The sequence below is a fragment of the Anguilla rostrata genome, chromosome 2, assembly GCF_018555375.3.
Source record: "Anguilla rostrata isolate EN2019 chromosome 2, ASM1855537v3, whole genome shotgun sequence".
NCBI classification, from domain to species: Eukaryota; Metazoa; Chordata; class Actinopteri; order Anguilliformes; family Anguillidae; genus Anguilla; species Anguilla rostrata.
The window spans coordinates 29,872,468-29,891,403 of record NC_057934.1 but is presented as its reverse complement, the minus strand read 5'-3'; the positions used below and the strand labels follow the sequence as shown (position 1 = coordinate 29,891,403).

The following is an 18,936-nucleotide window of genomic DNA, read 5'->3' as shown; positions in this document are numbered from 1 at the left end:
ATTTGCTTTGAAGAGAATATCATAGTTTGAGGTGTTTATCCAATTGCTGGAGTTCTCTGCCATAAATCCTTTCCATGCTCCAAAATTCACTTTTTTAAGATCCAGTTTTATGACACATTTTCCCGCATTACTCAAAAATATGTTTGAAAAGATATGAGGGGGTAATGTAAGTCAGAAAAACGTAGGGTTTTTTTGTTGTATTATTTCATACTGTAGTACAAAACATAGTTTAAAGAGATGACAAAGTGTTTAGCCATTTGTGACAATTATACAGTAAGTGCAATAAATAACAGAAAATGTTTACTCTTATTGGTGGTGAGGGAAGAAGGGCAGAAAAAAGATTTCACCAACAAATCTCGTTGGAAATGTGTAAATGTCAATATTTATGTTAGTCATTATATGCCATCTGAGAAACATACGATTGCAGAGCATCTTCCTGAGATGGTTTATGTTACATTTAGTAGCTGTGTATTTAAATTTGATCAGTGGTTATTGTTCACTTTGTGTTATTTTTTCTTTTTTTTACGAAGGTTGTGTTAAGATTTTTGCACATTAGATGTAAAGACAGATGACAAAGACATACATACACAGTATAAGTCACTGCACATCAAAATAAATTTTAATGTATTGTGTTATATCACTTTCTTGAACACGAGTGCATCTATATCAATGTACAAAATAAAATAAATGAATCCTATACAGTTGTGTCACCAAGTAAGGCATGCATTCATCATATGGTTTCAGACATGTAAAGTAACAGGTTGTTTTACAGAAGGACTCACAAACATTCAATCACAGTACACATAAATCATACTGAAAAAAATGCTCCCTTCTGGCCCAACAAGCATATTTTCCATTTGTACATTGCGGATTCAACACAACACCTACATTATTTCACAAAAGCAACACATTATACTGCAGCTGGGTTCATTATTTGGTCTCTGAGCCCTCTAAGCACTGATTATTTTCAGGGAAGTGGTTAGATGAAGGCAAGAAGTTCCATACTGTCAGAATTTGATCAGCTCAAGGGCACACACCTAAGGAGGGCTCAAAGTACAAAGTAAAGGGTGAGAGAATTACACAGGAATGCAGCCGTGACTCTTGAATGTGACCTTTTTAAAAAAATACACCTTACAAAAAAAGAGGGATTTTTTTTTAAAAACCTTAAAATATAACATCACCCCCTAAGCTAGATGGATGACTTACTGTCTCATTGAAACCATCCTAAAATTTTTAAAGTGTTTGCTAGTTCAGCACTAAGCCCCATCTTACCTGATGGTACTTTGCACTTATAAATATGTGTGATTACAATATATATATATCCGACTATACAAAAATAAAATAAATACTACATACGTGGTCAGTAGTTTCTGAAATTTTCACAGAGATACAGTATCTTCTCCTAATTTCCTAAATACGCTTAATTAAAACAGAGGCAGAATATACATCTTAAAATATATACTTCTTTAAAAGGACATGGCTGGTGCAGTACATGTTAAGAAAAAGTGGTTAACTCCCAAAGCTACATGCTGTGTGTGATATTTATCCTTCTGTGACCTTCTATGCAAAAGTAAAAAGCTGGCTGAGGCCAGAGTGAGTGCTACGTGCGCCTCTGGGAGTTACTGGGTGTGGGCTGAAATGGTGGAGTCACGGCTGCGGCAGGAAAGTAATACTCTCATGGGTGACAGGGAGCTGCATGTGGGTTGAGCAGTGGGAAGATGGCGGGTTCAGTTCTGCTGATCCTGCTCCCTCTGGCGGCAGCCCACCGCGGTAATGAGGGCTGCCCCTTTGCCACTCCCGTCCTCCGACAGCAGAAAAGTGACATCACATTTGGGTGCCAGCTCCTTCACAGTCTGGTGCATGATTCTGGAGAAACTATTCAGATGGGAGAAAATGTTTACAGCCTGTCAAGATATCTTTGACTCTCACAGTTCACCCTTTTATCTGAATATATAAATCTACAGTATTACAGTTAATTTCTTGTGATGAACAGAAAAAGAGAAGAACAACGATTAATGATAAATACAAAGTGAGTCACCCCCTTGATAAAGATGAACAAAGAGTGCTGTATAAAACAATACAAGTAATGAGCTATAATGTATTCTCAGAAAATAGCAAAATCATATTTTTTGAGTTAATACAATTACTCAAGATTCTGTAATATTGTTCAAAATAGATTTTACAAAAAGATATACCCATTACAAAACAGAAATGTTGTGGTCAGTTAACCATTGTTTGGTTGATTTTGTGGAATGACCATTGTCAATGTCTCATTTGCAACAAAGCTTGAGCCTCTTGCGTGGGGACCAAAATGTCTTTATACATGCTAAAGTGATTCCATTAACCTTAACAAGATAAGATTCTCAGGACCAACAGGTGCAAAAGAATCCCATAATATAAAAGATACACCAACATTACTCAGCGTAAATATGACAACCTTTAAAATATGCATCCTTCTTCTGATGCCAAAGCCACCGCTGGCTCTCCACTGTACATTCCAATGATCTGAACATGAGATTAGGATTGCACAATTTAATTCATTCCAAATTATTTCTTTTTAGATTGGTGTATCTTCAATAGTGTAACCTCCAACATTTACACCTCATAGTGACATCTATTATCATGAAGCAAATCTATAGCAGCTGTCAAAGGTTGCCGTTTTACATCAAAGCACTTTTCATGTTTATTCATTTGAAAATAAATGAAAACAATGGCATAGTCTAACTCTATAACCCTGCCTGTCTTTGTTACTTACTGGGGGTGGAGTTTGTAGAGCGTGCCGTCGACCCCTACAGTTATGTCCAGGTGGTCTAGCCCTCGGTTTTCCCGGATCTTGTCCACAACAGCAGCCATGCCGGCACCGCACATCTGTGCTGCCCGTCGAGAAACAGTGCCACACACCTCCTTCACAATGATACTGTCATCACACGTGCTGTCCAAGCCCAGCTGCTGCAGGATCGCCCTCACTTGCAGCAGTGCCAAGCGGTCACTAGGAGGCAACATGGAGAAGTTGTTGTAGTTTCCTAAAGTAGAGTTTCCCAAAGTTTCATATTCATCAGCAGATACTTTACAATAAAATATTTGTCATGATAGCTTCTACAGTGCTGAACTGTAGGAGCCCTAAGAGTCCTAACTAGCACAAAAATATGGCTGATTGATGAGAAAAGATCTTTTCTCTAACTTAGAAATAGAAATCATGCCATATAACTATTTTGTAAACAGTTCATGCAAAATATAAACACAATATGGCAGAAGTGATGTACAGACAGATAAGGAATTTGCTTGTTTGGAAGTAGTTTTTATTTGGATATGTGTTAAATCTTAGGTCACATATGAACATATGTCAAAGATATTGAGTTTTCATCAGAAAGGTGACAATATTTAAGAACAACAAAAAGAGATAATTGAGTGTAATGTCTATATTTATTTTATAACTACAACTGCTTTTTTAAAGGAGAGCTTGTGACAAAGAATTCCAATGTATTCATTTCAAATGGCCTATAAACTTTTAACTTCAACTTAACTTTAATTTTTTTTTACTTCAATTTACTACAGGGAGTGCTAACAGCTTGCTAACAACATGCTTCTCAAGTACAACTGGCAGACAGTGACAATTTGATATTTTTGTAGAAGACGTAAGTAGCTGATATACGGTATAACATCACTTGGACCTCATCATAATATATTACATTGTCTGATCAGGCCCTGAAAAGCATGCCAGCTGGGTATACTTGAGACCTAAAGAACTGGTTATTGTTATCTTTGCTTGATTGTACTGGCCTGACTGCAGAATGAATGGGAATAAAATGGGAGTAATAAGAGCTCAGATGTTGTAAGAAAATCATCAAATACATGTGACACAAAGCATATAATGGGTAAGTAATAGAGGAATTAAAAACTGAAAAATATTTAGTTTTAAATGTATTTTAACAAATTACCCAGCGTAATTAAATTGTCTTTACAGTTCTACTGAATTGTGTGACATCAGTGATTCTATAGGCTGATCAGATGGCCAGCTCCGTATTCTTCAAATTGTAATTTCTGTCTCGCTACAGCAATAAAGCTGAAATATGTGAAAATGTACAATCAAGGACAATACCGGATTCAATCAATGTTCTATTTGTGGATACATGAAAATTCATTAACTTTAGTATGGTACCAGAAATTCATGTTACCAATCTCCAAGAAAAAATTACACCCTGTAAATATTTTGGATGGACAAAAAGCCCAATACTACCATCTATTATGATGTCCTTGCTTCATTGTTTTGTTTTGGTGGATTCATAACGCCACCCACAACATGAAACAATATTTTAGGGTATATGACCTCATGTGCTATAGCTCTAAAAGTGTGTAATGTAATGGAAAAGTGACTGTACTATACCACCCCATTTACCTTTGACATAAACCAGGTTCCAATTCTACAGTGGACAATTATAATTCCTGATTTCTGATAAGGAGCTTAAACTGGATGTATACTTCACGACCAACCACAGCCAAATATGGTGCCACATACAAACATGCGTATACTCATTGTGGCTTCAAACTGTTCATTTGGTGACAGATCAAGATACCAATGGGAGACACGGAAGCAAAAAAGACAATGTAGAGAAGACAGTTTGTTCGTCCGCTCAGTCACACAAGGAGGCAGGACAGACAGTATGCCATTTTCACAAAACAAACAAGGCAATGCAGCCACCCTTGTTAGACCAATTGGAGGCTCTGCAATGGCATCGTTGAGCAAACATCTTGGTTATTTCCTCCAGGTGGGATGGCCGAAGTCAATGCAGAGTTTCGATTTCTCCAAAAATGTGTAAGTTTACATCATTAAGTTTGTAAGGAAGTTTGCTTCCGTGGCAAGTATGCACCCAGCTGAACACACTCACCTCTCAATCTGGGAGAGGAACTTAGTCTCAAAGATGCCCCGTGTCTTCAGTGTCTCAGAAATCTGACCCCTGAAGAGGAACCCGCGCTTTGTCAGGTCAATAAGGATGTTCCGCACAATCTCACCCAGGTACATCCCACTGCACATCTTTTCATACCTGAGAACAGGGAAAAAGCCTGAATAGGTTTGACATGTTCACTTTTTCAGAAAAAGGGTGCCCCTGATTAATAAACTGATTCATAAACTGGGAAACTGAATTAATAAATGGGAAGCTTGAAAAATAACATATTATTCTTTTCTTTTCAGCAACATGATCCAAGCATCAGCTGCCCAGGTCAATAGGTACATCGTCAAAGGCTCTATGTACACAGGCTAAATACATTTCAATGAAATTAGCAACCTATGGACATTGTTTACAAGGAGCACTGAGTAATGACTAAATGACTATTGAAACATATGTCTCTGTCATTTGTGTGAACAGGTCTAAAATTATATTCGGGAACAGCGTCCTTCCTAATTCACTCTTGTGAGCACGCCATGAGGCAGGACATCGGTGCAACATAAGCAAATAGATGGGCGACCCATGCTTTATTAGGCTATCATTGACAATGTTCATCAACAACATGGTAAAAAAAAAGAAGAACACAGAGGATACAGTACCATCGTAAAGAATGTAAGATCACTATCTTTGCTGTTTACATAGGCTACTGCAGCTCCATCTGCATATTTAGAATTGATACATGAAATGCTTAATTGTAACAGTTGTAAACTTTAAATAGCCTGACTGATTAGTGGGAAACTGTCCACACTATATAATATAACAAGTTATTTTGAGAATATGAAGAATAAGTTCAAGCATCAAAATGTCTAGGATGATTTATGAATAGTGATGCGTTCTCACCTTGATGCTGTAATTAATCTAATTCTGCAGCACAGCTACTACAAAGAGTACATCCTTTTGCATCACAAACAGGAGACCTGGCAAGCTTTCGTGTTCCCAATATCCATGGCACGAAAGGCCGAGCAGGAAATGATACAATCGGCTTCTTATCTTAGCCATTGAAAATAGTGGCGTTCTGTCATCTATTTGTCAATGTTCCCATTATGCCATTCCCCACACACTTCCCTTATCCTATTTCCTGTTACAGTCTGATCTAGACTGGGTCGTAACACTGCCTGTTAGGATATTAAAATGACATGAGTGAAGAAGTGAAAGGTCACCTCTGTTTGCCCTCGTTGAGTGAATTCTCATCCACAGCTCTGTCATACTGTGTCCTTATGTCATCCAAACAGCCATTATCCCCAAAGGCCCCCCACTCCATGTTAACACACATGCGACCCTGGTCTCCCTCCACCGTCTCAATGTTCTTCATTTCCTCCATGTAGCATGCATTGCTTCCTGTTCCTGAAATCACAACCAGACACAGGCCATGATCGGTTTAATCATGTGAATTACAGTGGATAACAAAATGGTTAAGAACAATGCAAGACCGTTGGTTTTGATGAACACAAACAACATGGGGGATGGTGGAAGAAGCAGCCTACCGGCAATCAGGCCGATCTCGCAGGTGGGCTCTTCATATGCACAGGTCATCATTGTACCCACAGTGTCATTCACCACTGCCACCACATCCAGGTCAAACTCCTTCAGGTATGAGAAACACGACATCAGAGACATGGCACTGTGGCACAGCCAAACTTTAGTAGAATGCTCCAAACAAATGGTCTGATTTTATGGTCTGTTCAGTGAGGTGCAACTGAACAAATTCTTGTTTTCTATGCCATGGTGCTGATGCTCATGCTTTGTTATGCCAAGATGGCAATTATAGGAAGGCCCCTGGACAAATGAACACATTGGGAACAGAGATAATTCAAAACTCTGTGATGTTTCCACTGTAATATGTGACGGGTGCTGGAGAAAAGGTCCGCAAGTCGCAAATCTTGAAATCGCGCTAGGAGGCAAAAAAGGTCTTTTTTAATTATTTTTTACTGTTTTCCTTTTTTTCATATTACGAAAGTTAAAGTGTTGAAGAAGTCACTCAATAGAATAAACAACATTTTTAGGGTCACTAAATACTTATAATTTGTCAGCAAAGTCGGCTTGTTTTAGTGATTCTTAAAGCCGGGTTTTGGAGGCGTGATGGGGGTGCAGTTTAATTAGCATGTTTGATTTCGTTGGCTATTGTCACTTTGTTTCGGTCAAGCCACCGCCCATAAATAAAGCCGTGTGGTAGTAACCTATGTTTGTTTACTGTGTGAGGTTGCTAAAATGGCGGACGCTCAATCAGTAGGTGAGAGTATAAGCTTTCTAACGATGTATAACATGTCTAATTTTGCTTTTGGAATAGCGTTTTATAGGTTAGCGTAACCGAACATTTTCTTACCATGGCATTCGCTCTATATGGTAGCATTAAAAGACGTTACACCTAACGAAACGTTGTCAACGATTTTTCATAATTCCTTGGAAAATACCATTATTATTGAGGACTTCTGGGCATAGCTAAGCCATATGTTTGCTGATAGACCTATCTGACATCGTTTTCTGGAGCAAAACAGAAGCAGATATAACTGTCATTGATTTACTGTCTCTGTCTCCATCTACTGAACATAGATACGATTTCATCATTGTTATGTAAGTATTACTGCTCAAAATATTTCAATTATTACGTTATTTTAGAAATTGAGTGTCTTTAAATAGGTTAGTGGTATTATGTAATGTGGATATTTCACACTGTAATGTAAGCGTTAGTTAGTAGTGTAATGGTTTTTGTGACGCATACAACAGTGATGAGGAGAGTGTTGAAACATTGCCAAAACGTGGTGGACGGCTGAAAAATGTTTTTATATCGTCCCATTCCCATACAAGAAAACATAGGAGTGTACAGAGTATAGAAATAGGCTACGTAAAAGAGTTTATTATTACACATTTAGGTACTGTGCAGCATTGTGTGACTATATGTTTGCATTATGTTTAAATTATATCTATGTTTCATCTTAAACCTTCATAAGGGGCTCATATGCTTTACAATGGACAAAAAGCATTATATTCCTTTTTGGAGAGATTTTGGATTTGTTTCTGGACCCTTAGCTATTTTAGACCAGTGTTAATAATTTAGACATTGTGGGTAGATTTGGAGATGCTGGGTACACTGCTTAGTTTTTGCTTCATAGATTTTATGAACTTGTGGTCAAGAAGTTTTTGATCCAGGACATGTATACTTTAACCCGCAATCTCCCAGTATTTCATTGCGAACTAAAAAAGGAGCAAATTCATTTTAGATTTTTTGCCTTGACCATTGCATTTGTGGCACTTTATTTCTTACAAAATTATGAATATAAAGTAATCTAAGCTAGTATTATAAATGGTACAAATGTATTGCTTCATTTAAGACATTTTTCTAGTCTCTGTGGTATTCACATCTGGAGTTATAAAGCTTTAAATAGGGTAACCCCTAAATGGGCAAGGATTTACAGGTACTCTAGTGGGGGAGTGGTTGGGTGGAGTTAACTAGCTATTGTTCCCACCCATTATCTCCCTGTGAGAAGTGTGAAAAGTTCAAGATCTTTCAAGGGGATTTTCTCTGCTACTTGATTTTAGGAGTACCAACATTCAAATAAGCATATCTTCTTCAACTATTTTCAGATTTCAATGTATGACACATCATTTGAAAGTTTATAATCTGCACTTTCGTAATCTGTAAAAAACTGAAAAATGACCTTGCCCTACTTGCGGACCAAAACACCAGCACCTGTCACATATTGAAAAGCCCATGCAAATACAAATATGCCAAGTATTGAATCCTTTATCTGTTACAGTTATAAGCAGTTTTTATCCAGCATCTCACCCCAAAAACAATATAAGCTAATTCAACATGAATTGGATTTTAAAGCATTCTATCTACTAATAAAAAATAAAAAGCCTGCAGGTACTGAGCACTAAACACAAAAAAATCTTGGTAAAAAGAAAACTAGTAAACCTTATAGACATTGGCATTGTACTCCAAAGCTGCATACCCATGTCCATTATGTTTCACTGTTGTAATCTGGCTCCGAAGACTAAGTTGGGTTTTTGGAATAACTACTGTATGAAATAGCAATGAACTGCAAGGACTAATATTAGAAACTTTACATAGGTTATAGCTATGGGTTTACATTTTATCCCCTGCAATTCTATAGCTGTGGTGTGACAAGTGTGAGACAAAGCAATGTTTCAAATGCGCTAACATCAGCCACAAGGAAACCATGTTCATTCTTGTATTAGGCTACCTGCTAAAACAGGGATATTGGCTTTTCGCCATTGGTTTTGATGATCTACAAGAAAAAATAACAATAATAATAATAATAATAATTAGAAATTCAATGTACATTATTTTTGTCTTCATGCACCAGGTGGAAAACTTGCTCTACAAAGTGCGTTGTCATATTTACACGCCTGCAGATCAGTTATTAAAATAGATTTGTTAATCACTGCTGACAGTGTTAATTTTTATTAGTTTAAAAGTGACTTGCGAACGATCGGTCAGCTAGCGTCACCCAGCAAGTGAACACCACAAACGGCGATGGAGTAGCAGATACTGGCTCATTAACTGACTGTGGCGAAAACCTACGGTGATAACTTGCTTGGTTAACAGCAGATAGTTATATGAAAATCAGCCTAGTCAAAAATCACCAGTACACATCTCTGATTGGTTGACCATCAGTGTAATCGATGTTCTTCCCCTGTGGTTCATATTGCTAATGCGTGAGCTAACCACGGATAGCCTACCTAGCTCACTGGCAAACTATGCTAGCTAAGCATATTCGTTTTGCTGAGAAACATAAATTGAAAATAAATTAACATAATTTTACAATTAATGTCATACATATAACGTGATTACATGACACAGTACAGTCACGGATGGAAATTAAACTCCACATTTGGAGTTTACATTTGATAATATATTTTAAAACATAACGGCAGACAGTCAGCTAGCCTCGAGTTCGTTCTGCAATCGTTCGTTCAGGTTGATTGGCTTTTCTGCACCGGACTGTCAATCACATTGTAAAATTCACAGAACCGCTTAACTCTATGGTTTTGGCTCCAAATCGACAACATGGCTGTGCCCCGCATTGAGCTTCAAAACATGTTTTAGAGACCCACGGAGAGTCAATGGGTGACGTCACAGTAGCTTTGTCCATATTTTTTACAGTCTCTGGTTGGTCCACCCTTTGCTGCTATAACAACCTCCACTCTCCTGGGAAGGCTTTATACTAGATGTCGGAGCATTGCTGCATGGATTTGTTTACATTCAGCCAGAAGAGCATTAGTGAGGTCTCGCACTGATTGGGCGATTAGGACAGGCTCACAGTTGGCTTTCCAATTGAACCCACAGGTGTTGGATGGGGTTGAAGTCAGGGCTTTGTTCAGGGCATTCAAGTTCTTCATTAGAGTTCCTGACAAATCCATTTCTATATGGACCTTGCTGTGTGCCCAGGGGCAGCGTCATTCTGAAACAGGAAAGAGCCTTCCCCAAACTATTGGTGAAGCATAGAATAATCTAGAATGTGATTGTTTGCTGTAGCATTAAGATTTTCCTTCACAGGAACTAAGGGGCCTAACCATAAAAAACAGGCCAAGACCAGATACTTTTTTGGCATATAGCCTCTCACAAGAAACAAGTTCTCACATATCCTTAAGGCATTAATGACATCCTTTAAAGCAACAGAGACAGACCCACCCATTCAGCTGTATCCCTAACATTATTGGCCATACCATATAAATATATGCTGTAAGTAAAAGCTTACCTAGGTTATTGGTGGTCATATTTGCAGTTTCACTTGGTAAGGTTGTCCTAAATTAATTTCTTCCAAAATTAATCAATTTGTAGCTACTCTGATTCACAGAAATTTTGCATTTGACCAATCAGTGATGTACAGGACTTTAGCACCACCACATAATAACAGGTACTGTTTTTGGAATATCTCTGAAAGGGTAACAAAATATTAGATCTGAGAACTATTCACAGTACTCTTCCGCTGGCAATGGAAACGCACCCAGAATGAGTGATCAGTTTCACAGCACAGTACGGTACGGCATGTGTGTGGACCTGTGAGAGAAAGCTGGCTACATAGTTTCTTATTCTTGAGGAAGAGCAGTTAGCTAAACCCAATGGCGACAGTAGATCACATAGACTGTCCCCAAGTTGTTGAAAAGCAAGGTGTTAAAAATAAAACATGGCAGTACTTTGCCTGCAAAGCCAATGATAAAGGTGACCATGACAACATTACAATGCCCATTTGCAAAAATGCTTAAAGGTTTGTCTTATCAAGGGAGGAAACATGTCCAACCCAGCCAAGCATATGTGCGACAACCACCCAAATCTCTTCAGGGACTTCAAATCCTGACAACAGATAGATACATTAGATTAAGGTATTTTGAATGGTTTAGCAAGTGCAGTGCTACTTTTTACAAAGTGCTTACATCTTAAGTAACCTTATTTCTGATTGAGTCGGATATATTGAAAAGATATTTGCCCTGTGAGGTAGGGCTGGGGGTGGCCACTGCTCACATGGTGAACAGACAGGAAAAAAACGCAAAGAAGTGTTTGGTGATAACACCTTTTATTGGTCCGAAACCCTAGCACAACAGAAAAAAAAGACGAAAAAGCCAATTTGGCAACCAACCAGGTCAAACTCAACAGATTTGCAAGGACCTGCACCAAACAACCATAATGTGCATAGCCCAACTCCTTTGCTCTAGGCTGGGGAGCTAGGCCTCTTATATAGCCCATAATTAGGTAATGGGCCGCAGCCAATGAACCACAGCAGTGGCCATACCTGCCTGTTGGGCCGGTGCTGCCCACTGGTGGGCAACACCACAATTCCTCTCCTGGCATCACAGCCACCTTCGTGATTTCCTGTATTACTTCATATTTGTCATACTGAATGATTTCAGATCTTTAGACAAAATGTAATGTTTGACAATGGGAAAACACATAAGCACAACTCCACATCCAATTGAACATGTGCTTCTTATGCTGCAGAGAAAACTTAAGGCAGCTAACCCTGAAACAAGCAGGAGCTGAAGATGGCTACAATACAGGCCTGGCAGAGCATCACCAGAGAAAATAGTCAGCACCTGGTAATGTCTATGAGTCACATACGTCAAGCAGTCATTGCATGAAAAGGATATGCTACAAAGCACTAAACTACACACATTTATGTGTCCCAAACTTTATGGTGCCCTGAAATGGGGGGACTATGAGCCATATTTACTAAGCATGCTGCAAATTATCGTCAGTGTCGCAAAATTATGTGTCATGTTTTTATTTACTAAGACTGGTCATGTAAATGAGCACAGCCACAGTGAGTTCATTTAAATGCACCGCAGGATTGAAGTCTTTCTTATGGCAAGAAAGCAAGATTGTTGTACCACTCCACCACTGGTGAAGTCTGGTTATGGACAGGTGTCCATAACATCTCTCATTTGTAACAACTTCAGAACACATTCTTCATATTTCAAGTAGTTTGATTCCATAACCAATAGCAAGCATCTCCGGAGTCACCATCTCTCAATTTCTCTAACAGGTAACTGTTCCTAAAGATGAAGGAGTTATATGTTTTGAAAACATTTTAAAAGATTCTCTCCTTTCACTGCTGTTTGCCCCCTACAAGTGGAGACTGGCTCTTCGAACTCGTGGTTGGTGTGGTGTGTTTAGTGATTGCTTCGTTTGACTTCACGTATTTGACCCTATCTTTGTTTCACTCCGATTCCTGTCTAGCCCTTCTGGTTTGTTTGCTGATTTTATCTAGTGTATGACCATTAACTCGTTTCCTTTGACTCCGATTCTTGCCTTAGCCCTCCTAGTTTGTTTGCCCCGTCATTTTGTGTTGTTGACAATTCGCTCTCGTATTTGATTACAATTCTCGCCTAGCCCCTCTGCTTCGTTTGCTGATTGGATTTTGTGTTTGACCATACGCTCGTTTTTGATTTCGACTCATGTTTGGCCCTCTGCTCACCGTACAGTGCTCCAGTTAGTTTGTGTGTTCCCAGCCAGACTAAAAATCCTTCCATCGAGACATACGTTTGTTATTTTGCTTTATTATTTTTTCTTTATTGTTTTTTAAGCTACTCTGGGTGGAGATCTAACGCTCCATAGTGGGTACGCCATTCAGGTTTAAGTTTCCGACTATGAGCTAACTGTCCGAAGTTCAGCGTTCCAAGCCACCCCATGCCCAGTAACCTAAGACTAGCCAGCATTCAGTTAGATTTGGATAGGCAGACAGGGGCCGAAGTTACTGTTTGGTTTGCAGTAAGTTTCCCTACCAATTTCCTTATCATTCACCCTGTTACGATCTGACCCTAGACCAGGTCATAACAAGGTCATACTTAAATTTCCAATCTCTCCTCCCATATTTTTGAGGTCTACCATCAGAACACACTACAATACAAATGCATAAATCCAAACACGCAAATGTGAGATTCCGCGTTTTTCTTTTTCGTTTTACCAGTGCAAATCTCCAGTGCAGCACTTAGTAAATATGGAAAAACACCACTTGTCTCGTTAGCATCCATGAAAGCACTGCAAACCTTAGTAAACATGGTGTTGTGTATAAAAAGTGCTTGAATCTCTAGGCTATGGCGAAACCAAAGTGTAAAAAATACCCTTAAATAAAACCTGAGTGTGCATTTATGTAAATTGTAAACATGTAAATTGTTTGATTGTATATCTAAAATTGAGGATCACAGAGCCAACTCAAAAAAGAAGTCTTCAGAGCCAAAACAATAAAAATCAGACATGATTCTGCCAAACAGAATCACTGTTATAGCATAAATATGGAAGCACCATATAAATTATGAAGTGACTGGAATTAGTGATGGCAAAGATAGGTCTTCCATATAAAAGGTAAGGTAATTAAATCAAACAACAGGAAAAAAAAATAATTTTAAGGGTTCTACAGAAATGATCAGAACAGTAAATCTCTGAAGGTAAGGCATGCCTTGTCCCATGTCTTCTCTCACCTCTTTCCTTTTGATGCCCTCCCGCAGAAGTTCCACCACATCTTCACCCTCACAGTCAGTGGCCTTGAAGCCCTTTGTCCAGTTCACAAGGATGCCCTGGGTAACACAGGACAAACCACATCCAAATGTGTGTTTAAGCAGTTGGCAGTCTGCCATCCTATCCTTGATCACTTGTGCATAATTATCCACCATGCCACTGAATACCAAATGTGTACTTCCTGGAGATCTGGTCAAGCAGCCAATCTCCAGCTCCAGTCAAGCTCTACGGTGATAAAATCAATTCTGCAAATGAGGGTCCGTGTATCAGCTACAGTGTATCTGCACAAAACAACACCAGCAAGGACAGGCTCTGGACCTGGACTGGAACTTGTCTGCCAACTATTTCTTCTGTGAAGGACACCTACTAAATACTAATGGATTAGTTGATTGATTCATTGTTCCAATGTTATTATTCAATATTTGAAAATATGACTGCAGAAATGGGGTGTTATTGTATAGTTAATTCTTAAGAATAAACACAAGTAATTTGATGAAATGGTGCAGAACAATACACATACTGGGTGTACAATGACCCTGACATATTCTGTTCATTTTCCCTTTTTATTCTCAATAAATACAGCACAACCCTCATACAGCACATTTTCAAACCTATTAGATATTTCCACCTTCCCACACTCGCCCATCAACCCTTTAAATCAACTGTACTGTCTTGTCCTTTCCTGTAAAGAGTATGAAAATTTGGCAGGCTTTACAAAGAAATATAAAGGTTTTTTGCGTGTATCCATCTTTTCATAATGCAATGTATTTGTGAGATCTTCCAACCAAATTTTCCTTTAAAAAAATGTATTTGTTGTCACAGCAAATAAAAAGTGCTATAATTTTATACATACAGAGTAAAATGTTTATCAGAAGATTGGATTTTATCAATCCATTCAGAGGTTCACAATACAGTTTCAGTACAGGTTCAGGCTGAATGTTTGTTTTTATAAATTCATGTGTTTAAATAAATCAGACCATTTATGTCAAGCATAGCTCACACAAAGTTACGTCATTACATAGCTGAGTAACCAGGTAGCATAATTTTCCTGGCAATTGTTAAACAAAGATGAGGTTAGAGTGTATCCTGTGTATGTTTTACAGGCAGCCACAGACACTATCTATATGTGTCTATACAATTTTGAACTTAATAAGACAGAGTTTTCTAGAATTGATAGAATACCTGTGCAGTGTATATATTCCATACTCCCATAAATCATTTAAGATGTCAGTACCAAAATATTGTTGCAAGCAGCTTGAAAGCTCTCGGCATGAATTCATGTATGACACTGTTTCCATGAGTTTACAGAGAATATTTCAGGCATAGCCATGTCTTGGAAGTATTTCTGAAATTATGGATGTAACTTACTTTTTAGCTAGCTGCCCACTATTTTCAATAATATGCATTTCAGCATACTTCAAGAATAGTTATCAAATAGTGTGAAGCACACAGACAGTGCATAGGAATGGCAAGTAGGAGAGCCAGGACCCCATGTGTGGTCTGAGATGATTACAGCCAAAGAATAATGGAAAATTAATTTGGTGAAGTGCTGCTTGGAATACCAAACTCAGCTGTAGCAAACTACATATGTCTACACCCTCCAGGTCAGGTATCATTATGACTTAGTTGGTTAACTAGCTAGCAGACTACCTATGTAATAAACGAATATGCTACATAGAGATTTAACATTTTTAAAAAGGATAGGTAGCAAACTTGATAACAATGGAGGAAACTGTCCAACAAAAAAAAAAAAAAACTCATGGATACAATGGATATCAAATGGACTGAAATAGGGTGTTAAAGTCAATGAATCATTAGATTTTTTTAGCTCTGTAATTTCAACAAAGGTTCACAGCTACCATACTACATTGGAAGAAGAGTGGTTGGCTCACTGCGTCAAGGCTGGTCTGTTTGCAGGGGAAGGAGAAGGTGAAACCCAGGGGCAAGCGGGCATTCTTCATTCCCATGTAGTCCAGGAAGTCAGAGATGCAGTACACAATGTGATCAAAGAGCTAGGGAACAAAATTGAGAAGAAGTTCAGGTAGCTTTTCAAGAATCAGGAATTTAAAAAATTGTCAGTTGTTCATCAAAGCTAAGAGATCAACCCTGATTTACAATCCTAATGCCACCATGGTTCCTGATGATAATGGCCCCTGGCAGACTTATGCCAGATCTGTCTGGAACAGGGGTGTTAGACTCTTTGACCTGCATACTGTACCTCCTCTCCAGTCCCCTGCATGACCTCTATTGGAATGGCATAGATTTTGTTGTGCATCTCCACACTTCGCCTCTTGCCACTACGGATCTTCACCAACAGGACCCTAAAGTTTGTTCCTCCCAGATCCAATGCTAAGAAGTCACCATTTTCTGCAAGAGCAGCAAACATAAAAACATAACGGCTAATTTAACTAAAACTAAAAGTAGCACCAAACTATTCTCAGTTTCAGTAAAATAAATCTTGTGAAAATTCAAATTTAATTGCTGTGAGCAATCACATAACATTCGTTCAAAATTGCAGTCACATTGCGGCAGGTTCATCCGATAACAATTTATATAATGTGAGGAATCCCAAAGTTTGTCCTAAATCTCTGTATTAAATTCTGTTTTATATTTACATAACAAAAATGACAAAATTAAATAAAACTGTAGAGCTTGCCTATTGCAAATCAGTTTCATAGGCACATGATAATACTTTTTCCTATTTTACTTTATTTACTCTAATTTTCAATTATGGTGGCTTTACCTTTATTTTGGCAGGCAGATCAACTGAGAACTTAATTCTGTTGGTAGTGGTGACCTTGGGAACCAAAGTGTACAACCTCTCACTCTCTGTGATTTGTTATTTTCCATGATCAGAGGAGATCTTTCATGCATTCAACTAGCAATGTTATTTTATTGTGGATACATATTTTAAGCCATTAATCATTCAGTATGAGAGGCAGCACCATTACTATATTGTTTGGGGAGATCCCTTTGGGATGGAACCCTTCCAATTAAAGAGTCATCTTCTCCTACCTGATCCGTCCGGTGTGCTGCGTACAAAGGTGGGCAGCATCTTGACAGTGGCTGTATCATGGGTCTTCTTCCCCAGGCCTTTCTCAATCTCAGTTCTCATCCTCTTCTTGACCTCCAGCAGCTGGTCTTTGCTAAGCCGGAACTCAGCCAAGGTTTCTGCAATCTGGCGAGTCTGGTCAGCCAGCCGATAGGCCACCGCTGTCACCATGGCAGCACCCTTGCCACTCCCGCTCTCTGACAGCAGGAAGCGCACGTCAGACTCAGGCACCAAGCGTCGCACAGTCTTGTGCAGACGCCGGGCATACCTAAGGCATGAGGGAAGACAAACTCTTTAACAACAAGTCTCAAGCGTGCTTAGCTGGAGTTTAAACCTCCTAGAGAATTAAACTCCTAGACTGCAGAACTACATTACAACTGAAACACCTATCCAAATCACTGAAATAAGTATTAGCTGTTCCAGTTATAATGCAGTTCTGTGGTCAAGGAGCTTTAAGCTAAAGTTTACACTCCAGCTAAGCATGGTGCAATAGGCCCTCTGTATTCAGCCTGAAAAATAACTATATAATACTATATAACTGTCTATACAATATGGTTACAAATGCACTTGAACACTCATGTGAGTTTCATTCCTCAAAGCAGAAAAATGCCTTTAACCCTAACTGCAATTAAGTTTTTCAAAGTAGTATATAACAACATTATGTTATGCTTCAAAATAATATAATGATATGATACGCTCACTATATATTTACCCAGATATAGGATACCAGATGTTACATCTAGAGTCCACACAATAAATTAAGGACTTACATGTAATAGCACTGGCAGTTGGGTGTTTCTGGCTGAGAGTGCATGGTCCCTTAAGTTTCTGCTAGTAGTTATTATTATTATTATTTTATTTTTATTTTTTTTATTATTGGCTGCACCGCAACAGTGGGGCCAGCCCTACAAACGCAAATGTCTGTGACTGAGTGAATGATGAAGTTACACCATTGTTCGGCCGAGTTATGAAGACACAACATACAGCCATATACTAGGTTTTGACCTGGTCTTGTTATTATTATAAGCTGTTCTAGTAGCAGTAGTAGCACTATTAAAAATGGACAATACTACCATGTGCTTTCAGATTTGAACCATGCATTGTGCTTTAATGCAGAGCACAAATCCTTTTGACAGGTTCAAACTATTCATTGACTAAACTCAATGTAGTTCCACCTCTTTTTTAAAATGTTTTTTTTTAAATATAATTTTATTGTTATGAACAATTTACTTGAAGTGACAAAAAAAAAAGAGTACAACACTTTGTGACTATTCAAGTAGTCCATGAGAAATAGCTCCAACACTTATGGGTTCATGAAATCTCATTCCAATTACTTTAGTATTTTTAAATGCAGTAGTAGTACAGCTAGTCAGCAATTACATACATGCACAGTAGAACAGATTAGGAATGCAAACTGAACTTTGACAGTGACTTATTTAAATACTTTTTTATTGAACTTTTTACTTATGTTGATGGAAGCTCTTTTTTTCATCATTTTAAGGAAAGCAAATCAAATTTATTTTAAAGGCATACTATGCAGGATTTTTAACTTGAAAACATAATAAAGTAGCCATGCTAACACATATCTATGACGCATTGACAATCTCTGTCTTTACGCACTTTTTCCGAATTTATGCACCTTTACCTGTATTTGTTATTCTAAAATGTGTTTTGGGTGTTTTTGGGCGTGGCACTCTTTTCTGTGCGGGGAGGGGTGGGTGTGGCCGACAGAGCCTGTGGTTTGGGAACAGATTACAACTGAGTTTTTGTTGCTATAGCACTATAGCACATTTTTTTCCATTCATTTTTTAAACTAGCAACCTTTAATTCAGACGTTTTAAATTTGGCACTTACTCTCGCTAGCAAGCAAGTCTTTTGTCTAGAAATGGTCAAACCAATAAAGCATTATTAAACTGAAGGAAATAATTATGCTATTGTCATTAATGAAATGTACTTGTCTG

At 38.3% G+C, this 18,936-nt stretch overlaps 1 protein-coding gene and 1 long non-coding RNA gene across 2 annotated transcripts in view; one reads left to right on the top strand and one right to left on the bottom strand.

The window, feature by feature from the left end:
- Positions 1-597: 597 nt before the first annotated feature.
- Positions 598-18,936, bottom strand: part of LOC135247717 (hexokinase-1) — a 72,585-nt gene continuing 54,246 nt past the window's right edge. The window contains exons 11-19 of the mRNA XM_064321493.1: positions 16,939-17,243; positions 16,142-16,290; positions 15,816-15,935; positions 13,887-13,982; positions 6,431-6,530; positions 6,107-6,290; positions 4,887-5,042; positions 2,756-2,989; positions 598-1,875 (exon numbers count right to left, since the gene is read on the bottom strand). Of these exons, the coding sequence (XP_064177563.1) occupies positions 1,728-1,875; positions 2,756-2,989; positions 4,887-5,042; positions 6,107-6,290; positions 6,431-6,530; positions 13,887-13,982; positions 15,816-15,935; positions 16,142-16,290; positions 16,939-17,243 (1,492 nt within the window). The 3' untranslated portion in view covers positions 598-1,727. The remainder of the gene's footprint in view (positions 1,876-2,755; positions 2,990-4,886; positions 5,043-6,106; positions 6,291-6,430; positions 6,531-13,886; positions 13,983-15,815; positions 15,936-16,141; positions 16,291-16,938; positions 17,244-18,936) is intronic.
- On the top strand, positions 6,832-12,005 carry LOC135247718 (uncharacterized). Its single transcript, XR_010328278.1, has 3 exons — positions 6,832-7,176; positions 7,497-7,517; positions 11,908-12,005. It is a non-coding gene; the product is annotated as an uncharacterized LOC135247718 (long non-coding RNA).